The sequence below is a fragment of the Oryza brachyantha genome, chromosome 6, assembly GCF_000231095.2.
Source record: "Oryza brachyantha chromosome 6, ObraRS2, whole genome shotgun sequence".
NCBI classification, from domain to species: Eukaryota; Viridiplantae; Streptophyta; class Magnoliopsida; order Poales; family Poaceae; genus Oryza; species Oryza brachyantha.
The window spans coordinates 16044121-16068407 of NC_023168.2; the positions used below are offsets into that span (position 1 = coordinate 16044121).

At 40.3% G+C, this 24287-nt stretch overlaps 3 protein-coding genes and 1 pseudogene across 3 annotated transcripts; 3 read left to right on the forward strand and 1 right to left on the reverse strand.

Annotated features, from left to right (window-relative positions):
* Nucleotides 1-2116: 2116 nt before the first annotated feature.
* LOC102707971 (histone H3.2) lies at nt 2117-2776 on the forward strand. The gene has a single exon (XM_006656136.3). It carries the CDS (start codon nt 2189-2191, stop codon nt 2597-2599), a length of 411 nt encoding a protein of 136 aa, XP_006656199.1. The 5' UTR covers nt 2117-2188; the 3' UTR covers nt 2600-2776.
* Nucleotides 2777-3923: 1147 nt separating this feature from the next.
* Nucleotides 3924-5872, reverse strand: LOC102708258 (annotated as a pseudogene).
* Nucleotides 5873-11207: 5335 nt separating this feature from the next.
* On the forward strand, nt 11208-12851 carry LOC102708537 (crocetin glucosyltransferase, chloroplastic-like). The gene has a single exon (XM_040525426.1). The coding sequence runs from the start codon at nt 11278-11280 to the stop codon at nt 12694-12696; it is 1419 nt and encodes a 472-aa protein (XP_040381360.1). The 5' UTR covers nt 11208-11277; the 3' UTR covers nt 12697-12851.
* A 4439-nt stretch (nt 12852-17290) lies between these two features.
* Nucleotides 17291-23867, forward strand: LOC102708253 (3-hydroxyisobutyryl-CoA hydrolase-like protein 3, mitochondrial). The gene is made up of 10 exons (XM_006656137.3): nt 17291-17584; nt 18278-18379; nt 18515-18579; nt 20147-20281; nt 20367-20463; nt 20768-20897; nt 21045-21223; nt 21379-21506; nt 21641-21742; nt 23595-23867. The coding sequence occupies exons 1-10, from the start codon at nt 17317-17319 to the stop codon at nt 23691-23693; spliced, it is 1305 nt and encodes a 434-aa protein (XP_006656200.1). The 5' UTR covers nt 17291-17316; the 3' UTR covers nt 23694-23867.
* Nucleotides 23868-24287: the final 420 nt, after the last annotated feature.

Below are 24287 nucleotides of genomic sequence, written 5' to 3' on the forward strand. Positions count from 1 at the left end.
CAGCATCACATATTAGTTACTATAGCATATAGCATAGCACTTATAGCTAATATGGCCTAAATAGGCTTGTGGCGAGAAGAAAGGGTGAAAAAAACAAAGTAAGAAAAGGTGAAAGAATGACATTACATGATGTCTATTCCCTCTCTAATGTGAAAGAAAAATTGTTAGTTGTCCGTCCGAATAAGACTATACAACACTAAGGGCCCTCTTGAATCACATGAATGAAAAAACAGAGGAATAGTAAAATCATAGAATTCTGATAGGAATATATCTGTAAAACAGAGGATTGCAAAATACAGAAAAAACATAGGAATGGACCACAGGAAAAACACAGAAATTTGAGAGGGACCTAGAGTTATGGGAAGAAGAAACATGAGGTAGGACCTCATGTTTATTTTCCTCCAAAATCCCTATAGGATTGCCCAATCTATAGGAATTTTAAAGGAAAGTGTAGAATATAATCCTTTGTTTCAAAGACTCTCATAGAAATTTTTTTCATAGGATTAAAATCCTCTAAGGGCTCCTTTGAATCACAGGAATGAAAAAATGAAGGAATAGGAAAAACATAGGATTCTGACAGGAATGTAGGTGTAAAACAGATGATTGCAAAACACAGGAAAAACGTAGGAATGACCGTTTGATTGGACTACAGGAAAAACACAGGAATTTGAGGAGAGATATAGACTCAAAGGATTTTTTCCATGAGGTTGAACCTCTTGTTAAATTTTCTCCAAAACTTGTATAGGAAATGCATTCCAACGGGATTTCAGAGGATTTCATAGGGTTCATTCCTTTGATTTAAAGGGCTTTGTAGGAAAAATTTCTATAGAAATTAAGTCCTATAAAATTACTTTGAATCAAAGGGAGTCTAAATTTCCTATGCTATTACTCTAAATCAAACGGGGCCTAAAGAATTTAGCATATCAATAAATAAAAATAGCTAATAAATGCCAAAGGAGAAGGAGAAGTATTTTGTTCTTGAGTAGTACTACTCTAGCGGCTCTCTTTTGTGTCAGGTGAAACGAGGCGTCAAATTAGAGTGTCAGATTAGCATGCAATTAAATAATTAATAAAAATGATTTTAAGCTATTTTTCTATATAAACCTTTTACAAAGAACACATTGTTTATTTGTTTAGGAAGTATACACGCATTTAAGGGGGTGTTTAGTTGGGGAAATAAAAATTTTTGGGTGTAACATCAGACGTTTGACTGAATGTCGGAAGGGTTTTTCGGACATAAATAAAAAAATGAATTTCACGGCTCGCCTATAAACCACGAGATGAATCTTTTGAGCCTAATTAATCCGCCATTAGCGTATGTAGTTTACTGTAGCACTTATGACTAATCATGTACTAATTAGGCTCAAAAGATTTGTCTCATGATTTTTTCATATAACTGTGTGCAATTAGTTTCTCGTTTCATGTATGTTTAATGCTCTATTTAGGTGTACAAGATTCGATATGATGTTTTTCGGAGAAAATTTTTGGAAACTAAACATGGCCTTAGACTTGTTATACAATATAAACATGTATATCATTATACTCCATCTTAAATATAGTATTTTTAAGAAAACAAAAGATTGTAAATTATATATACTCCATGCGGCTTATTTATATTTATGTCGTCAGTTTTTAGACATACATTAGGCCATAAAAACACAAATCATAATTAAAAACCCTTTAATGATACCACAAATTATAAAAAAAATGGATAAATGTCTTAATGAAATGAAACAATGATGTATTATACAGATATATAAATAAGCTATATGAACAGCGCGCCAACAGGCGCCAGCTTTCTAGTTTTTTCCGAAATTTGGGGGAAATTTTGGGGTTTGGAATTTGGATTGGGCGCGCGACCGCGCGAGACGAGAATATGCGATCCGCGCGCAGCTGCTTCCGACCACTTACAGCGAGAAGTTCGAGCAGCCACGGATCGCGATCCGCGTGACGCCACCGATATCGAATCTGCACCGTCCATTCGAACGCAACCCAACGGCGCTCGTTCCCCGCGGCCAAATTCCAAATCCAGAAAAATTTTCGCGCTCTCAGATCCAAACACCCCACCCTTCCTTATATAAACGGCCCGCCTCTCTCGCCGTCTCAACCCGCTCCGCCGCCACCGTGAAATCTCCGGTCGAAACCCCTCAACCGGCTCCTCCGCCGTGCCAAGCTCCTCTTCTTCTCGATGGCCCGCACGAAGCAGACGGCGCGCAAGTCCACCGGCGGGAAGGCGCCGAGGAAGCAGCTGGCGACCAAGGCGGCGCGCAAGTCTGCCCCGGCCACCGGCGGCGTCAAGAAGCCGCACCGCTTCCGCCCCGGCACCGTCGCCCTCCGGGAGATCCGCAAGTACCAGAAGAGCACCGAGCTGCTCATCCGCAAGCTCCCCTTCCAGCGCCTCGTCCGCGAGATCGCGCAGGACTTCAAGACTGACCTCCGGTTCCAGAGCTCCGCCGTCGCTGCGCTGCAGGAGGCCGCGGAGGCGTACCTCGTCGGGCTCTTCGAGGACACCAACCTGTGCGCCATCCACGCCAAGCGCGTCACCATCATGCCCAAGGACATCCAGCTCGCCCGCCGCATCCGCGGCGAGCGCGCTTAGGCGTGCGCTTTGACACCCTCCTGTTCTTGGTTGATTCGTAGGCACTTTCATGTTCTACCAGTTTGTGTTATAAACTCCTCGCTTTGTCATGTCGTAGTCTTAGATTAGTTCCAAATGGTTGCAATGTAACTGCTGGTTATTCTGAAATTGCAATCCAAGTAATCTGTTTTACCCCAAGTTTGTGTTCATTGTGATCGTTTGGACTAATTACAGTTTGGCTGAAATGATGTGTTTCATCCCCAAATTTCTGTGGATCTACAAATTTTCACCTCCTGTGTTTTTTGATGTTCAGATTTCAGGGTATTCCTAATTCGTAAAGATCAGTTGCTTCGGTTTGTTGAAAGCTGGTGCGGGTTTGTGTGTTTTTTTTTTTTTGGGGTTGGGGCGGCGGTTTTGGTTTGTGTTGAACCGATTTAAAAGCAACGTTTCAACAATTTTTGGAAGTACAAACTTGCGGTTAAGTTGCAATTCTAATATCTGTGATATCCATTCAGCCTATAAAAGTAGTACCACAGTTCTGCGTGGGAGTAGCTCAGGATTGACAGGAAAACATGATTTTATTCTTATTTGAAATCTTGAAGGTTTGAAGATCAAAGCTCTATTTACTTCATTTTTGAGACATTCATACATGTTCAACATTTTCTTTTTGTTTTTGTTTCATGGCTACTGTACAATGTGTGACTAGGGCTGTGTTTGGTATTAAAGGATAAGGTAACTTATTCTGGAAAACGTAATAATAGATTAATACATAATTAATTAATTATTTATTATTAAAAAATAAAATAGATTAATATGATTTTTTAAAACAACTTTTTTATATAAATTGTTTGCAAAAAATACACCGTTTAGTAGTTCGGGAAGTGTACGCGTGAAAACGAGAGAGACAAGGTAACTAATGGAGCTACCGGACACAGCCTAGATTGGTGCTGTGATCATGCTATGGGCTGTAGCTTGCAAAGTTTGGAAAGATCAAAAGGTGGGTATGAATATGAGGCGGTGTTTGGATTAAGAAAATTTTTGAAAGAAGTGTCACGTCAAATGTTTGATTGGATGTCGGAAATGTTTTTCGGATACAAATGAAAAAACTAATTTCACGGCTAGCCTAGAAACCGCGAGACGAATGTTTTGAGCATAATTAATCCGTCATTAGCACATGTTGGTTACTGTAGCAATTATGGCTAATCATGGACTAATTAGGCTCAAAAGATTCGTCTTAAGATTTCTTCCATAACTGTACAATTAGTTTTTTGGTTCATCTATATTTAATGCTTTATTTATGTGTTCAAAAATTCGATGTGATATTTTTTGAAAAAAATTTTAGAAATTAAACAAGGCCTGAGCCTCTCATCAAGGAAGAAGCTATGATCTTGTTTGCAGCCTCTGTTCCATGGATCCCATCCCAGCTCGCATAGTTCGGCGGATCAGCGCAAGCTTTTGCACTTGCGGATTGGCCATTGAGCACCTCTGCTTCCACAGTGCTTCCTCCATATTTTTTTATATGATACCGTTGACTTTTAAGTTCATGTGTGACCATTCGTCTTATTAAAAAAATATATATAATTATTAATTATTTTGTTATAATATAATTTATTATTATATGAACTTTAAGTATGCATTATAATTTTGTATATTTAGATATAAATTATAAATAAGATGAATGATCAAATGTAACCCTAAAAGTCAACGGTGTCATACATAAAAATATGGAGGAAGTATACATCTGGGTTGGAATTGTAAACGCCATCACCGTATCCGCAGCAAGCCTTAGTCCCGTACTTCAGCCCTGAAATCATGATCAAATCATTATCAGTGCTATTGTTATTTTGACTGTGAGCAAAACTGATCCATCATTCATGTAACATTTTGAAGTCACAAAATGTCGTAGAGAGCATACCATGAGCTTTGGGATGCCCAAACAGCTCGAGTATCACGGCGTGTTTGTCGGCATACACTAGAGAGGCATCCTGCAGCTTCTTGCGAACCTCGGCCAAGCTAGTGTTCAGCAGTTCATTGTAGTAGGTCACTGCACTGCTGTAGGTTTTCATGCAACCAAATCCATCCATGTCATTGCTGGCATGTGGGAGCTTTGTGAGGAATGCTGGGTAGCATCCGATAGGCGCCATGTTAAACACCATAATGTTGCGAGCTCCAATGTTGTACAATTCCTGAAAAGAATTGAATAGCTAGGTGAGTATGAACTATGCACTTGATTAATTTCCAGTTTCTTGTATCTTTCTTGAGTTTAGCCAAATAGTAGCTCTGATTTATGCTACTTGCCTGTACTGTAGAGGTGATCTGGCTAACAAATGAAGGAAGACTTTGCTTGACTGTCTCGATACTCTGCGATCCCAGATTGGAAGTGAGATCATTTTGGCCAATGTCAATTGTGTATAGAGAATTGCTCAGCACATCAGGTGCAGGAAGTTGGGCTGAAAATTAGTCAAGCAAGTTTAGCATTCAGTAATTAATCTCTACAAATTAGTAGGCAAAGATAGCAAGTCATGAGTATTAGCAATTCTATCTGTCAGCAGAAGACTCTCCAGTAAAGATTGTTACTGCTGGAAACAAAACCATCACAGATCACTGTCGAGATCATGTTTTTCTAATATTTCTGCAGAATTTCAGCAGAATATCTGCACCGATGCAGCGATCCAGGGCATGGCAGCTTGACTGAGCAGAAGAGTTGGTGGCATTAGTAGACAAGAAATCAAGCGTAGCACTACCATTGTTGCCATTGGAGCGGAGCGCCTTGGTCCTCAGTTCCTTCATCTGGTTGAGCTGGACGCCGAGGAAGAAGGGGCTGGTCCCGGTGACGAACAGCGACGTGTTGGGCTGCAGCGCCGTCGACGCACGCCAGCGTCGCGAAGTTGGCGCCGCGGCGGTAGTCGGAGCCGACGGACTGCAGGTAGGGGCTCAGCAGTGGCAGCCCCATCGCTTGCACTGACGAACAAAGCACCACCACCACAATTTATATTTTCTTTCAGATGATCGAGCAGCAGAGACGCGAGCAAGGCAAGTTGCCGGCACGTGCTTGCCTAGGAAGTCGATGACGAGGCGGCCGTCGGAGGCGCGGCCGGCGGGTTGGCGGAAGTCGTAGGTCATGCCGAACGGCGCCTGCTGCACCGGGAAGGCGGCCCAGAAGCCGCGCGTGTCGGAGTTGGAGTCGCCGAAGCTGAGGACGGCCCGGAACTTGCACTGCCCTTGCCCGCCCGCACACGCCGCCGCGCCGACGCAGCACAGCGCCGCCGCCGCTGCCAGCCACGTGATCCTCATCGCGGAGGGAGGGGCTTCGGTGATGCGTAAACCAACTGTTCGGTTCCGTATCCAGCATTTCACCGTCTGTTTTATTTAAATTTATTTTAAAAAATTTTAAAAAATTTAGTTATATGTTAAGTACTATTTATAATTTAATAAAATATTAATCGTAAATTTTTTAATAAGACGAAGAGTTAAACATTAGATAAAAAGTGAAAATTGGTTTGTTTTGAGTAGGTCTGTCAATGGATTTCGATCCAATCTAAATTCACTCCATTCCATCTCTTTACTAGCTAGTCTACCAAACCAATCCACCCCAATTATTTTTCATTAGGATACAATTTAAACCAATTCAACTTTAATTTAGTCCAACTCGCACCAAACTATTTAGTTATAATACTAAATAATGGATTCAACCCACTCTAGTAGAATGAATGCGCCGATTTGATACGTATAAACTCGGACCTAAAATTTTAAAACTCGCGTTCACACTATAAAAATTTATCAAATTTGAATGAAATTTGGTGGGATGATTTATTACGTGTAAGAGCAACTTTATCCAGATTTTGATTAATTTCTACATGTAGGTCCCACGTATGTCTATTCTCTTATCCATTAGCTACCTCAATTAAATGATTCATTTGCCCTAAATCCATTTAAAACCTAAAATCACTAACAAAACTCAATCCATAATAATTCATCTTGTTTCTGTAACTCAATCCAATCCAATCCAATCCATTTAAAGTAACAATCCATTTGCATCCAACTAGAGACAAACTAAATTAAAACCCTACCTATTTAATTTATTTTCATCCAATTAATTAGCAGGGCTAGTTTGGGACGGAGGAAGCAGAAAGGAGACGGCGCAACGTGCCGTCGTTTTATAGCGGCGGAGATCGTGGTGTTGGGCTGGAAATTTATCTCTCTTTTTCTTTTTCTCTTTTTTTTTTGCTGGAAAATGGCTGGTTGTTGTCTATTTTTCTTCTCTTTTTAATTATTTTTTCCGTGAGCATTGCGCTGCAAATTTGAGGAAAATTATTTCTTGTTCTCTACTTTTTTTCCTTCTTTTTATTTATATTTATTTGTTCCGTGACGCTGTAAATTTGGGTGGCGATTTCGTCGTGAGTTGCAGAGATGGATTTATTTGTTCATTGCTGTCCAGTGATTGCACGGCTCCTCCTGGCCTAATTATTAAGCTCAAAATATTCGTCTTAGGATTTCTATCATAACTGTGCAATTAGTTTTTCATCTATGTTTATTGCTGTATTTTTATGTCCAAAGATTTGATGTGATATTTTTGGAAAAACTTTTTGGGAACTATCGACGATTGGTGTTGGCAAATAAACTTATATGATGACTATTAGGCTCGGAATTCGATGGTTAGGATGAAGAAGAAGATGTCGATTTATCTAGATTCAGGCTCTCGGCTGTGCGAAATAATATGCTAGTCCTGTTTAGCGATCATATTGAATATGCGTCCTCCTCCCCTGGTAGGGTGCCCATAGCCTCTTATATAGTGGACATAGGGCTTACAGATATGGTAGAGTTCTAATCTGATAAGATTAAGATCTATCCTAATTCGGTTACGACCTGGATTCGATACACACGACATGCAATCCGGCGGTTACCAAACTATTAGCCGATACCTTACAGATGTAATCTTATTCATATTCGGTACCTCTCTTTGACCGTACGTACTCGTGTGGTCTATGGATACGTCTAATATAGATATTCCACAGTAACTAAACAGGGCCTTGGGTCGAATCTAATACCTAATTTTTGTATTTTAACGCGGGGATAGCAAGCGCAGACCAGTCCAGTAGACCCTATACAACTGAAGTCACGCCAGCCAGCAACGTATCTTAAATTCCATCTTGATCAGCGTCATTGCTGGCGGTATCCACTTGCGTAGCTACCCAGTGTTTTACACGGTGGATCTTGCTTCAACTTCACTACTTCCATCGAGAAGGTAGGAAAATATTGTACTCATATTGTAAATGCTCTATCGCAAAATAACTTTATTTTACGTTCACCATATCAAATTCCAATATAATTGTTTTTTCTTTGTCTGGTTCCAATTCACTTATTTACTTCTTTTGCAAACTCCGATATAATATAATGATTAGGAGGTAAACTTATTCGTGGATAAAGGATGTGTAACAATAAAATTATTTTAGCGTGCGTGATTCCTGGCATTTCGCTCTGACGGCGACAAGACGAAGGACGAAGGGAGGGCGGCGGCGCTAGTGCTTCGGCACCTTCAGGGCTACCATGCTGGGGCGACACTGAGAGTTTTCTTCTTGTCGATGTTGGCCCAAGACGGAAGCAACCATCCTAATTAGGAAGAAATCCTTGCTAAACCTAAAAAGTTAGCTTAAGAGGTAAGAGGCATTTGCCATTTTAAGTTGATGTAACTTTCTTTTAATTTTAGTATATGACTATTTCAATAATTTTCTTTGTCACACGTTGGTGCATCTTAGCATTAATCAGCCTCCCCTATCACACATTGATACCGGTTGGGATGACCGGCCTCTCACAGGCTCACGGACCATTCACAAACATCCACGATATACTAGTCTTTAGACCTACACCATAAAAGTGTGTACATCGATGACTCTCCGCAATAACCGGCCCCTCGTAGACCCATTCACATACATCCATAGTTGATTAGGTTTTGGGCCTACACTGTCCAAGTGTGCATGGATCAAGACCGTGAACTCAATTCTGATACCATTTGTTGGTCAGGGACGGGAGCAGCTGGCTGAACCAAGGAGAAATCACTCTTATGCCCTAAAAGTAGCTCGAGGGATGAAAACCACTCTTACTTTTAAGTTGGTGTAACTTCCTCTTAGTTTTAAAAAGAAACAATTCAACAACTGGCACCAATCTTTTGTCGGACGCAGTGCATATCATTATGATGGGTGCGCCAGTGTTAATGCGGTTGTAATGTTACGGAGATCTCTAGTTCCCTCCCTACTCATCCCGACGAGGCTAAGGGTGTGTACAATAGTAACACAATAGTCGTCTATATACATTCACGTCAAATTAATTATCCTAGGTGACATTATTAACTCAAGAAAAAATTGGACGCTATCTCTTCATTCGTCTACTTCTTGAGCATGTGCTCCCAAATTGCACGCACTTTTTTTTAGAGAAAAACTTCAATGCATTGGTTGCATATAAAAATATAAAACATAAAAAGTAATGTATTCCATATTATACAGATAAATAAGTAGATAATTTATTCTACAACTTACCTGTCTAGCTATTAACGTATATTCTATCCGTTTTATATTATAAGACTTTCTGGTTCTGGTTAGATTCATTTGTATTCTAATAAATCTAAATTCATATACAAAATATATATATTAATATATAAATAAATCTAAATAAACTTAAAAAGTATAATATGGAACGGAGGGAAGGAGTAATAGATGCCTTAATGAACCATAACCTCGTGATCGCGCCGAGGCACTATGTGTCGATGTCTGTTATCCACATGTCTTCGTCCGTTTTCGCTCTTATCCGGAGACCGGAGCATTGTAGCAGGAGGGTAGTAAAAAGTTCGCAGACTGGTCATTCACCGAGCAGGGTCATGTCGCTGGATTCAAATAGTAGTAGTTCATACTCCACCACCACGACAATTGCAAAAACACACGACAAGATCTCGACTGCGAATCTGATCGACAGGCTGAGATCAGCAAGAACAGCCGCACTCGTCTTTTTCTGTAACTTTTCTACTAAAAGAGTTGCTTAGATGACAAAATTTTTTTTGGTAGAAACGTTATTTCGTATGTTTGAGTGGATGTCGGAAGGGGTTTTTGGACATAAATAAAAAAACCAATTTTACATCTTGCCGGAAAACCGTGAGACGAATCTTCTAAGCCTGATTATACCGTCATTAGCACATATTTGTTACCGTAGCACTTATGGCTAATCAGGGACTAATTAGTCTAAAAAATTCGTCTCACGATTTCTCTCATAGCTGTATAATTAGTTTTTTTCATCTGTGTTTAGCTTTATTTAGATGTCCAAAGATTCGATGTGATGTTTTTAGAAAACATTTTAGGCAATAAACAAGGCCTAAATCCACCTAGGGACTCGCTAACCTCAGTGATGACGCCAACGGACGAGAGCCCGTCGCGTGGCCGAGTTCAGATCCAATACATGGAGCGCGCTGATCATGTGGCGCTCGTCGATGCGACACTACTGCCACGCTGCGCTCGTTTGGACACCACACGACACACCCACCGCGTGCACCACTAACAAGTTACTCCCCAAGTCTCAAAACAAACTAATTTTTATTTTTATCTATAACGTTTGAATTTCATTTTATTTAAAAAAATTTACGATTAATATTTCTTTTGATGATAAATTATGAATAGTACTCTATGTGACTAATTTGTTTTAATTTTTTAAAGAAATTTTAAATAAGACGGATGGTCAAACCCTACACATAGAAACTGAAAGATTGATTTGTTTTGAGACGGAGAGAGTACGTGCGTAGAGCAATTCTAGACTCTGTTTAGTCCCTAAATATTTTTCATAGAAACCCTAAATATTTTTAAAAGAAAAATCACATCGAATCTTTATACATCTAAATAAAGCATTAATCATAGATAAAATAAAAACTAATTATACAGCTAGGGGAATCGTGACACGAATATTTTGAGGCTAATTAGTCAATGATTGCTATAAGTGCTACGGTAAGAGCAAGTTCAATAGTATAGCTAACTACTAGGTTCAATTCTTCTATAGTCAATCTAATAGCCAAATCATACAATAGTTACCTACAAAACATCCCACATGGCATGCACACAATTTGTCTTTGGAGCATGTGTGCAGCCGACTACAAATTAGTAGCCAACCTCTCTTCTCTTTCCCCTCTTATCTCTTTAAAATATGCTTATAGCATGCTATTGTACATACTCTAACTCACACGTGCTAATGACGAATTAATTAGAGTCAAAAGATTCGTCTCGCGATTTTCAAACAAGCTATAAAATTCGTTTTTTCATTTGTGTTAGAAAACTTTTTCGACATCCAGAGAAATGTCGGTTGTGACACCCAAATATTTTCTTTTCTTCCACTAGACACCCTCTAATATAACATACTCCTACAGTCATTATTTTTTATAATAACTCTACAACACTAGGAAAATATCACTTTTATAATAAAAAAACTAATTTACATTAGAATTTGCTATTTATCTCTCATCATAACTTAGATACCGTGTAAAAACCATTTATTATAATATTTTATTTTACATAATAACTCATTTAGTATTATAAATAATATTATAGTCGTTGCATTATAAATGTACGCACCAATTGCCAATGTGGCATATCGCTGCCTCCGATAGAATTTACACTCGTCACTCTCACGAAGCGAACCGAGGCGCAATCACGCCGGTGATTGGAGCCATGTCGCCGCGGCCGCACTTCCTCGTGCTCACGTTCCCGCTCCAGGGCCACATCGCGCCGGCGCTCCGCCTCGCCAGGCACCTGCTGGCCGTCGCGCCGGACACGCTCGTCACGTTCTCCATCCCCGACGCCGCGCACCGACGCATGTTCGACGAGGAGCAGGACGGCGGCGGCGGCGACGACGGCCGGCTCGAGCTCCTGCCGTTCTCCGACGGCACGCAGAGCGGGTACGTCCCGGGCGGCGATGCCGCCGCCCTCAGCGCGTACATGGCGTCGTTCCACTCCTCGGGGCGGCGCAGCGTCGGGGAGCTCGTCGACGCGCTCGCGGCGCGGGGGCGCCCCGTGTCGTGCGTCGTCTACACGCTCCTCCTGCCGTGGGCGGCCGACGTCGCGCGCGACCGCGGCGTGCCGTCCGCGCTCTACTGGATCCAGCCCGTCGCCGTGCTCGCCATCTACTACCACTACTTCCACGGCTACGCCGGCATCGTCGACGAACACCGCCGCGACCAGTCGTTCGTCCTGGAGCTCCCGGGCCTTCCGCCGCTGCCGGTCGGAGACCTTCCGTCCTTCCTCATCGAAGCCAGCGACCCCTCCGACTTCTTCCACAGCATCTTCACCACGTTCCGTGATCTGTTCGACACCCTCGACAGAGAGATCCCCAAGGCCACCGTGCTCATCAACGTGTTCCAAGAGCTCGAGGAGGCAACTCTCCCCGCCGTTGGAGCATACGACGTGGTCCCCATCGGCCCGGTGCTCCCGTCCGGCGACGAGGCCGCCCTGTTCAAGCAGGACGACTCCAAGTACATGGAGTGGCTCGACACCAAGCCGGCCGGCTCCGTGGTATACGTCGCATTCGGAAGCCTCACCGTCATGGCGAAGGGGCAGCTCGACGAGTTGCTCCCGGGCCTCGAGGAGAGCGGGAGGCCGTACCTCTGCGTCGTGCGCAAGGACAACAAGGCGGTGCTCGAGGACGACGAGGCCGCCGTGGCGGCGGGCCACAGGAACGGCATGGTGGTGGAGTGGTGCGACCAGGTGCGCGTGCTGTCGCACCCGGCGGTGGGGTGCTTCGTAACGCACTGCGGCTGGAACTCGGTGCTGGAGAGCATCGCGTGCGGCGTGCCCATGGTGGGCGTCCCGCGGATGTCCGAGCAGCAGATGAACGCGCGGCTCGTCGAGCGTGAGTGGCGCGTCGGCGCGCGCGCTGAGGTTGACGGCGGCGGCGTGCTGCGCGCCGCGGAGCTGCGGCGGCGCGTCGAGGAGGTGATGGGATCGGAGGGGGAGGGGGAGGCGGCGGCGGAGGTGCGGCGCACCGCGGCGGCGTGGAAGCGAACCGTTGAGGAGGCTCTAGGGAAAGGAGGGTCGTCGGATCGTAATCTGACGGCCTTCGTGGAAAGTGCCAGAAGTGGCAGTAGAAAATGAGCTGCATCTGCATAGCTTTACAAGATGTATTCCAAGTATCCAACGATTCCAAAATATACTGTTCCTTTCTTCAGATTTTGTCCAAAATTTTCCTCTATGGTTATGTGCACGCTTGAGGAAAAGATGTACAATAATTGTGCATGCTCTTATTTACAATGGCTTCTTTACTTATAAGTCCTACAATACTCACTTATTTTAGGATAATTTTTTTACTAAACAATCACCTATTTATTTTAGAACCGGGCGAGTAGAAAAAGAAAGTAAATTTGCAAAAGGATTGGATGCAATAGTACATTCAAATCTCGTCTAATTATTATTTTTTGACTATAAGAGCACTAAACATGATATACGGATTGTGACGTGCATTAGTTAGGCGGAAATACACTTGCATATTGGGATATACTCCTCCGTATGTGAATGTATGACGTTGCTTAGTTCAATTTTAAACTGACCAACGTCATCCAAATAAATTGGGAGGGAGTATATATTTACCTCGATTTAATTCGAACCATGTTGTAGTTAGTATTGTCAGTTTGGGTAAGAGCGAGATCAATAGAAGAGCTATCTACCGGCTTCAAAATCTTTTCATGTCACTAAAGGCTAACATAGAGTCAACTTGTACACCAATTACACACACAAACATATGTTATATCATCAATACATAGTCAATCTCTTATATACATATAGTGTCTTGGAGCTTTTACTGCAGCTAGCTATATATCTGGTAGCTCGCTTTTCTTCACTCTGCTTTCATCTTTCCTTCACATAAATATAAATATGACGTGACAATTTTTTGAGTCTTCACATCATCTATTATACTCCTCTAAGGTTACCTTTGTGTTACAATTTGGACAAGATATTACCCTCGTTCCTGCCTATGTAGTGCCCCTACGCTGTCAACGGGAAGATCTTCTCGTTATTTATAACGGTATTTTTACGCTTGTGCTTCACGCCACTTTTAAGAGTGCTTCATACCGTGAAAATTGATAAACTTGTGTTAACGATACTACTGTTCTTTCAAGAACAAATATGGCTTACATCTCTATCAAATCTCAATCAATAAGCATGAGAACAAGCTGGTTTCAGTATGGCTGACACAGTAGACCTGGATCTGATCGAATATGTATCAGGCCCAGGTCTAGGCCTAGATACCGAAGCTCAAAAATTAGAAATTTATGATAAATCTAAGAAAGCTTAAAATAACCTAAGAAAGCCTAACACATGCAAAGAAAATCCTATGGTTAGACCGAGTCTAGGCTTTGTTTTCTCATGGAATGTTAGACTCGGGTTTGAGTTTTTTGGCCGGGTTTTTCCTATGGTGCAGAACCTTGGAGACACTGATGAAGCCACGAAAGACATGCCACTACATTGGCCATCAGCGAAATGAGCATGCCCTTGATTCCTACTATTGTGTTGAGATCAAGTGATACATGCAGATAGAGAAGGTGAATTTGGCCACGCTAAATTGGTGGGTTGGGCAAAAATTTCAGATTTAGAAATAAGTTTTGGAAATATTTAGATTTAAATTTAAAAATAAAAAGTTCAAAAAATATTTAAAGAATCCAAAAAGACTTAGGCGGAAGAAGACTATGGTAGTTGACCTATGGGACCACTAGTCCAACCTACAAAGTAAAAACAATTGCTAATTACTACGGAGGTGATTGTTTGGTTTTTTTCATAAAAAACCAAAACTTTATATTTTTAAATAAAAAATAATATGTGTAAAACTTTTGTACGTATTCTTAGTGATCTAAAAGACAAGTATGAAAAATAAACTTCGGAGAAAAATCACTAAAATCAATTTTAAATTTAAGGTTGGAAATTTAAATTTTGTCAAAAGAGCATAAGTGGAAGAAAAGATGAAGTGTAATCCAATATACAAAGTAGGTAATAAAATATATTCCTAAGAGCAATCCGCTCTAAATTATATTAAATTATGCATTGACTGACTACAACCAAACTTTTGCTTTGATCAGTGGATAGGGCGCCCATAATCATATCAATGTTTTCACTTTGGATCGAAGTTTTCGTCCCATCAGTTCGCCTACTCTGTTTTAGGGTCTGTACTCCTAGTGCTAGACACTCCCTTCTTACTGTCTCCGTCTCCGTTCTAGGATAACCAAAATTTTCGATTCTATGTCAACGTTTGATCTTTCATTTTATTTATAATTTTTTTAGAAAAACTTAAAAAATAGTCACGCGTAAAGTTCTATTCATGTTTTATCATTTAATAAAAATAAAAATATTTATCACAAAAATAATTTAAATAAAACGAAGAGTAAAATATTGTATCAAAAACTGAAAAAAATAAACTTATTTGGGATGGAAGTAGTAGATATCAGTCGTAGACCTAATTTTATGTATGCACACGCTATTAATTCAAAAGGCTAATTTAATACCTTCCTTTTTCTATCATGTCTTAAATAATACGATGTATAAATCAAATCTCACGTAAGACCTTCCTTATTTTTACTTATTTAACCTTGTTTTCGCACCATTTTTATTTAATGTATCCATTGACAATAATATATAAGGGTAACACATAAGACATGAATATGGATGGTATGCAGAAGACAACGGTTTAGATAATACATGTATGAAGTAATACCTTGCTCCTATTAGCTTCATATACCGTTGTGTGTATTGATGTATAAATAATATGGTATCTCCAAGAGAGCATCCATCTCTCCTTATATACCGGAGATAGGGTTAGTGATATGACTTTGGTCCTTTATAGATAATACATGATAGTACCCTAACTAGGTTCCCATAACCAACTGTAGCATGCAAGACTTTTCTTACTCAAGTCCTATTGGTATTGCTCTATATTAGCTTACACGTCCCCTGCTCACGTATGAATAGGTAAGCTTTGCAGAATTTTTTTGAGAAATATTATTATTTTAATAGAAAATTATAAAATTAGAGGCCTTCCACGGAGATTCGCAAATATAGCTCCCTGTCGAATGGAGGGTAATCGATTGGGCCCTCTTGAACTTGTGTTGTTCAACAGGTAGCCCTATCGACAGGGGCGGATTTAGGCCTAGGGCAGCTTGGGCTCAAGCCCTAGGCCTGGGATCCAAATTATATATAAATGTTGTACAAATTTTAGAAAAATTTTAAATTTAAAAAGATTTAGAACAAGACAATTGATTTGAGCCCTAGGTGTGGCTCGTGGTTGGTTCCGCCCTGCTTATCAAACACCCAATGCTCGACTGGGCTTACCACCTGACGCGGCATAGCCTGTCGAATAGCAGAAGGCCGATTGGGCCCTCCCGCCGTTCCTGTCGAACTTCTGTTGAGGACCTGTCGAACAGGGGCAATTTGACATGCTCCTGTTGAGGGCCCGCTGAATTCCCCCTGTTCGGCAGGCCCTATTGAACTCGCTGCCGTCCGATCTACTCCTCAGTCGACCCCTAGCGGTTAAATATGTGTCCTATCGAACTATGGCAATTCGACAAGATGCTAATATACGATTTTCCACCGGTGACCTCTAATTTTGCGATTTTTTATTAAAATAATAATATTTCTTAAAAAAATTCAAGCTTTGCGGGTACCCCTTATCTGTACTATGTACTTAACCATTAGTTTGACCACTAGTTTATGTAGAAGTGACATCATTGTCCTTGTTATATTACTAAAAGTTAGAAATGCTTCACTTATGAATTATCTAGGTTTGTGAAAAGCAATATGGGGGTAATTTACTGAATATTTGTTATGAATTTAAAAACTTGAAACACACTTTTATTGAAATTTTCATAACAAATATCAAACTCATCATCAAATTTTGAAAAGTAGATTTTGAAGGAATACATAGTCAAAAAATAGTCATTGTAAAAACAAAGGGGACGAAACTATTTGATCAAAAATTTGAAAAACGGTCAAATTTGATAACTCTTGTGCAACATCTTCCTAAAAATATAAACCTAAATATCAAACAATTTTGGTTCTCAATTTCCTATTGAAACTAATGTATGGATTTAATCTTAATTTTATTTGTTTCAAAAATGTAAATTTTGTTTCTCAGATTCAGCATTAAATGATTATACCCGTTTACTTTATTCTAAGTTAATTTTTTCTACATGGAGATTTAGATAGAGTAGTAGCATATTAGTATAAAAAGAGGGGTATTACAGTCATTTTAAAAAATAGTGGAAGTAATTGAATGGATATTAAGGGATGAATAAAATTAAAGTACATAACCGATTGAGCAAATTCTTAGGGATTGGTGGAGAATACAAAATTGTAAATTTTATATGGCAGCTCTCTTCCAAGAAAACAACAACTGCTAATAACATCTACTCCCTCCGTTCTAAAATAAATCAATCTTTCATATTTTTTGACTCTCCATCTTATTTGAAAAAAATACGATTAATATTTTAATTTTTATTAGATAATAAATCGTGAATATTACTTTACATATGACTAATTTTTTTTAATTTTTTAAAATTTTTTAAATAAAACGGATGATTAAACGTCGCACAAAAAGCTAAAAAATTGATTTTTTGAGTGACAGACAGAGTAGCATCAAGTGTAGGTCAAATTTCGGTAAAAAAAAAAGAAGATCCAAACGAACACACCTGCAGTCCTCGGCCATCATACTCCCCGGCGTCTCCTCTCCACATGGGTTGCTCTCACGTCACCATGCGAGCTCTCCTCTCCCGCATCCACGCGCCCGGATCGATCCCCACCACTTGCTTCCTCCACCCCTCCACCGCCGCATCCTCCTCCAAAACCCTAGCCCCGACCGCCGCCGGCGTCCTCACCTTCCGCCGCTTCGCCGCCATGGCCGCCGCCGCCGCGGAGGAGTTCGTGAAGGGCCGCGTCACCCCCAACGGCGTCGCCGTCATCACCCTCGACCGACCCAAGGCCCTCAACGCCATGAACCTCGGTGAGGGTTTCGCTCATCCTCCTCCTTTATTACTGGGTAGTACGGCACTACGGCGGCAACCTGGCGGAGGTCTCGAGTCTCGACGATTTGTGGATTGCTGGTGTATCCCCGTGGCGTTCCCACTAGTTTGGAGGGTCGGGAAGAATGAACTAGAATTCGGGGTTGCACGTGCGGTGGAGGGTCTGCAGCCTTAGTGGTTTACGGGATACTGTAGTGAGTGGAAAACAGTCAACATGATTTGCTGATCAATGTTAGCTAAGTGAAGTTTGATAGTGGGTACTCTAGTCAAAATTTATGGGAAGTATTTCATCCGGCTGATTATGTTAGTTTGATGTTCCAAAATTTGTCACCCAGTTACAAATTTCACTCTGTTGCCTATACCACATTTAGGGCTGGGGATTTGCAAGCTTACTGCACTTATATGGGTTTCATGCAAAATTCCAGCAATGTGCACATAGGCCTTAATAGATACACCATAAATTTATATGGTATTGATGCTTACGTTCTCTTCACTTGCATAAAAGTAGATTGCATAATTTTATTTTCTTAACAAGCACCATTATGTTTTACTCATAGTTCCCTTCTTGTTTTATATCTCAGTGACACTAACCTTGCGAAGAATTGATGCACAAAATCTATTTATTAAGTACATTGGTAGCTTTCTGAGGTCTCACATATTTCATATGATTGCAGAAATGGACCTTAGATACAAGGCATTTCTTGATGAATGGGAAACAAATACAAGTGTCAAGTGTGTTCTTGTGGAAAGCAGTTCGCCCCGTGCCTTCTCAGCTGGTGATTATCTCTCCATTTTGTTTTTCTTTATTCGTTGACAATGCTGGGCCTTGTATATTGAACATGCTGTTTTGCCCCTTTTTTAATTTCTGGAGCATTGGAGATGTTTGCAACTAAGATTCATGACCAATGCAGGGATGGATATTAAGGGTGTTGCAGCAGAAATTCAAAAGGACATGAGCACACCACTTGTGCAAAAGGTTTTTAACTTTGTCATGTGTGGTTTTTATCTGATTTTACTTTTAAAGATCATGTTTCTTTTCTATTTCTTGTTCAACAGTGTATGATAGTATGCTACACTATAACAGTGTTGTTAACAACTGTTGCTTTGCTCAGATAGTGATACTATTTAGTGTAAACTGCAGGTGGGGATGTGAAGAGACTTGCTAATGATTGCACAATGCCAGAGATAATAGAGGTCTAGCAATAGCATGATTAATCCTTTCCCGGAGATAGTGTCCGTCGCATTCGCATAATGGAAAACCTTTTGGTGATAGCAGCTATTTTTCTTTGATTTTCTAAAAATTATAAAGCCCTCTTTGTATCTGAGAAAGTATTTATAAGATATCAGAATTTATATTGCAAGTCCAATGTCAGAGGACAGCTGAATAACTCATTTACGAAGTTCATAACCAACTGAAACATGATGCAATATTAAAATATTTTTCTGAAAATTTTGAATTGTCATTTTTAATATTGTAGTTGATACAGATAAACATCAAATTGAGATTTAATACATAATTAAATTTAACCATTGCTACTACCATATCCAAAATACGAGTTCATACTCCTAGATACACGATGTTCTAAAAACCCTGGCATTTTGAATTTGTGATTGCATATTATTGGTAGGTTTTGATTATATTGTTATAGCATGTTTTTATTGGTGAGCCTTCGATATGAAAAGTAAAATAATAAACCAAAACTGGGGCAAAACCAAGCTATAGATTTTTATTATTACTTATTTTCAAGGTGTGGAATACACAGTTTTTTTTATCATCTTATCACTTGTAAGTCTATTGTATCTGTTTTTTTTTCTAACACCATCTGGTCCACCAACTGACTTTGAAGGTAGCACTACCATTACAATTATGATCAATTCTAACTACAGGCTGCCTCTGCTGTGATTCCTAAATCCTGATGCATTTACTTGTTTCTAGTAAATAACTGGTCATGACTTGTGAGCAATAACTTGCTTTAGATTAATCATGCCTACATCACATATTTGTGTACCCATGCACTTGTACAATACTTATTTCAACTTATTTAAAATATGTTCATGATTGTTGTTTTTTTGTAAATGAACATGACATTTGTTTACTTAATGCTTCTCCCACCCCCACACTATGCAGACAAGTTCTATTTGATTCTTAGCCACTTAGCCAGCTGTTATGAATAACCTAAAATATAACTTTGGTGACATTTTTTTTTTGATCCATTATTGGTGCGAAGTGCCAACTTTAGGTACTTTGTAGTCATTTGTAGTGGGATTTCTGCACCATTACTCCTTGCCACTTTCTTCTTCTTTTAATCATGTACCATGGGTAGTGAAATTTGATGTGCATAGCTAGGTTGCAAATGACTGGAGGTTATAGGATGTTGGGTGTCGAGACACCCTTTGCATCTTGTTATTGAACAAATGATGTTTACAGGCTATAGGCATGATTAATCTTAGTAGCAATTTCTTTTTCCTTTTCACTCCTTGCCTCATTATGTCCTCCTTTGTTCAAAATTTACATCCCTAAAAGATACTTAATTCGTTTTCAGGTCTTCACAGCAGAGTACTCTTTGATTTGTAAGATTCATGAGTATACCAAACCTTACATATGCCTGATGGATGGAGTGACAATGGGATTTGGAATTGGACTGTCGGGGCATGGCCGCTACCGCATTATTACTGAGGCAAATTTGTTGTAACTCTAATTTTGATTCTATATTCATGATTTGTATTCTCAGTTCTCACTTGCAGAATACACTCCTGTTACAGAGGACACTAATGGCTATGCCAGAAAATGGTATTGGCTTGTTCCCTGACGTTGGCTTTGCTTACATCGGTGCCAAAGCTCCAGGAGATGGTGCAGTTGGTATGATTTTTTACTATCTTGTTTCAGCAACCCTGTAGAATCATGTCTTTTCTTCACTAATCTATCATCATAACTCTTTTCTAGCTTAACAGTGTAGGAATTGTTATATACTTCTTAGCTTGTAAGCTCTGGATATTGCATGTTATGAATTCTTTTTCATCTGTGCATAGTTGAAAAGATCTTTTTCTTGTAAATATGTCTTTGTTTGCTCTCCTAAATTATGAGACAAGCTAACTGTCCCCAAATGGGTAAAAGCCTTTTTAATTTCCTTCTCATCATAGTCCGCTTCTTTTTTTTTCCTCAGGATCTTACCTTGGGATAACAGGGAAAAGAATATCATCACCTGCTGATGCTCTGTTCATTGGTCTTGGAACTCATTATGTACCTTCAGCAAACCTGGGACCGCTCAGAGAATCACTCTTGAGTGCTAACTTGTATGTTCTGAACTGTTATTTGGTGAAAACTTACTAAATGCAAACAAAACTATTATGCTTTTTATTCTATTCCATAGTTTTTCGTTAACAATTCTCTTTGATGTCGTCTTGACATCTGACATGTGTTTTTGACCCTTATTCTTGCAGCACAGATGATCCTCACCGAGATGTTGAATCATTGCTGACTAAGTACAATAACGATCCAGAGTCAGGTCCCCAGCTAGAAAAGTTTTTGCCATATATCATTTCTTCTTTTGGTCCTGATAAATCAGTTGCTGAATCTGTGGAAGAGCTTAAGAAGTGTAGTCAAAGTGGTGATGCTGCAGGTACTCTTCTTTAAGAAGCTAAGGCGTCTAGAAAATGTTGTTATATTCACACATAAATGCCAACGATATTCCTATTTGGAGAGCATTTTTTTAAATTCGGTTTATTACTGACTAGCTGCACATGTGTGCTTATCCTTTACCATTGTTGTCTACAGTGGCAGAATGGGCCAATGATGCCCTGACTGGAATTAAGAAAGGGGCTCCCTTTTCTCTTTGCTTAACTCAGAAACACTTCTCTCAAGTTGCATCAGCATATGGGAACAATGAACACTATCTATCGAAGGTATGGCGCTGTACCCTGTCCAATTAAATATTTTGTCAGTTAACTGTTTTTTGCAGACATCTTTTTTCCTCTCCTTTTTCTTGAACATTATCTTTTGCAAGGACATTGCTAATCCTGACATCTGGTTTATTCAGTTGGCTGGTATTATGAAAATGGAATATCGCATTGCCTTGAGGTCATCAGTTCGAGATGATTTTGTTGAAGGTGTGCGTGCTGTCTTAGTTGACAAGGACCAGGCAAGTTATCCATGTGACTTAGTATTTCTTTACTCTCAGATTACTTAAATTGTTTGGCTGACAATTTATGATTAACCATAGCGTGTAGTAGCCATAGTTCAATGGACCTCCATCTTCTGATCCAACCCTTTTCTGTGAGGGATAAAAATGATCATTTGCCAGTCCATAGTAACATAACTTGCCATCTCCTGTATCTGACCCTTGGGTGGCAAATTACAAACTATCAATTTGTCACTCTAAAAGACTGACTTTTCTGTGCACATCACCCACTAGCTTATTCAACTTCTGATTTAGCTTAAGAAGCTTAACAATCGAGCAGTCGAGCCTTAATCTACTTTCCCTGACATTCATTCCCATTACTGTTTGTAAGGTTAAACATCTTACCTCTAGCTTTTATCCTCCAAAAATGACATTATTGATCTTCACCTACTTTATGAAACAGATCATCAATACTCAACAATTTCATTGTACATAGACAACAATGTTTGTACAATTTAGAGAGAGGGCCGAGGGCTGATTTTAAAATGGTTAGATTCCAAGGAGTTATCAATGGTAGATTGAACCTTCTGTCAATAAAATTGTGAAGAACACCTCTTATGACCAACATACTGTCCTTTTACTGACCAAGGTTGCTATACGCCTGGTGTATTTGTTTGACCAGCGTATGACTGGAATGGCAAAATGGCACAAAAACAACACAATATGTAACAGCGTGAGGCAGCAGTAAGAATTAGTCCTATTTTAAAGCCCGAGTTGTATTGAGCCCAGATCCATTGCGGACCTCGTGGATGGTACGGTAGTACAAGCAGTGGCAGATCCAGGATGAGATCATAGCTATGGTGGAGCTGATGTAGACCAATTACAATGCATACTTTCACCTAGCGCGTTATGACAAGAAATAGAATAACTAACTGCAGTTCTCTTCCAAAACACGAGAAGATGAACTAGTGCATATAAACTGCTGCCAACCAAAATATTGAGTTACAGGTCAAACGAAAAATCTTTTGAACTCTGAGGTAGAATAAACAACCTATTATTCCTGTTATTGCTTGTAAGTAGAAGTTAATAGTTGAATATTGATGAGCTAAATGTACACCACTAAAGCAGGGAAACAAATTATTTGAACTCTCATACTTCTCGGTCCTGCTAATAATTTCGTTTCTATTTCATTTTGTTTTGGAGTAGTTGAGTCCAAGTTGAAAGTTGCATCAAGGAATGTCACAACAGCATTACCATAGTTCCATTTTACCACAAGAACCAGCCATTGCTGCTGCAGCCAGCCCAGAGTACTCATGTAGTCATGTGTTGCTAGCTTGCTGCTGCTCTCTATAAGCCTAGACTGTCCCAAGCTGCCAGCACATAAACGACGCAACTGGACTGGGGAGTTTAATGAGAGTATGCAGGCTAGCAATTCAGAGGGTATGTACATGTAGTAATTCCCCATCTAGACCCAGTACAGCAATTGCTTTGCTCTGGACGCCTCCAGGGCGTGCTTGCGCAGCCAAGACACCGCCGCTCAGCCGCTGATTGCCTTCCTGAGTGAATAGGGAGGACGGGATCAGGTTATTCATGCCACCCGGTAGCTATGGCAGCCACCACACCATGCCATATTGGTGGATCCACCCCTGCGTAAGAGTCCTACGATCTTAGTCGTATGTACAGCAATTTCCTTTTCTGTGTGCCTAGTAAAATAAGCAATTTCCTTATCTGTATGCCTAGTAAAATAAAAGGCACATGGTTACATTCATGGTGTGTTTTGTTTAAGTTTATTACGTGTCTCTGGAATTAGAAAAGGATCGGATCGGTACAATGCCCTTGAACGTACAGCTAAAGTTCATTTTTCAATTTGTAGAATCCGAAGTGGAAGCCAGCAACTCTGGAAGAGGTGAACATGGGTGAGGTAGAATCAGTTTTTGAGCCATTGGCTGCTGAGGCTGAGTTAAATGTATGATTTTCACAGCATGTAATGTTATTGGTATCTGGATACCCTCTCCAGTTTCCCTGCGATGTTACAATACGAAATACTCCCAACAATCATAAAGGCGATGCTCGTCGAGCCTATAAATAAGGTCAAATTACAGTATCTGAAACTTATATTAGCAATGTATTACCATTTGTGTTACAATTCAACCTAGGCTGCCTAAACGTACCGAAACCGTCTGACGGAATGCTTGGGCTTTCCATCTGACTCAAATTTTTGGAGTGGGTATGCGTCCAGCAAAAGAGACGCTCTCTACACCTTAATGGGTGGGCGGATTGGATGGAGGACATGTATAGCTAGTGACCACTACTATTATCAGAAACTTTACACAACGGACTGACGGGAGTCCTTATTTTACTTTGGACTCATCGGAGTTGCTCCTTCGTTCTACTTTTGCACCAATCTCTCTGCCCAAGCTGCTTTTCTCAGTTGGCTTTGCGCTCCGGCATGTTCCTTCCACCCTTTGTGTATGCCTTCCGCCTTACCGCGTGGCACTGATGATGATATTAGTGATACTAGTCTCCTCTTACTATATAGTTCACCTATAAAGACTGATTTTTAGAA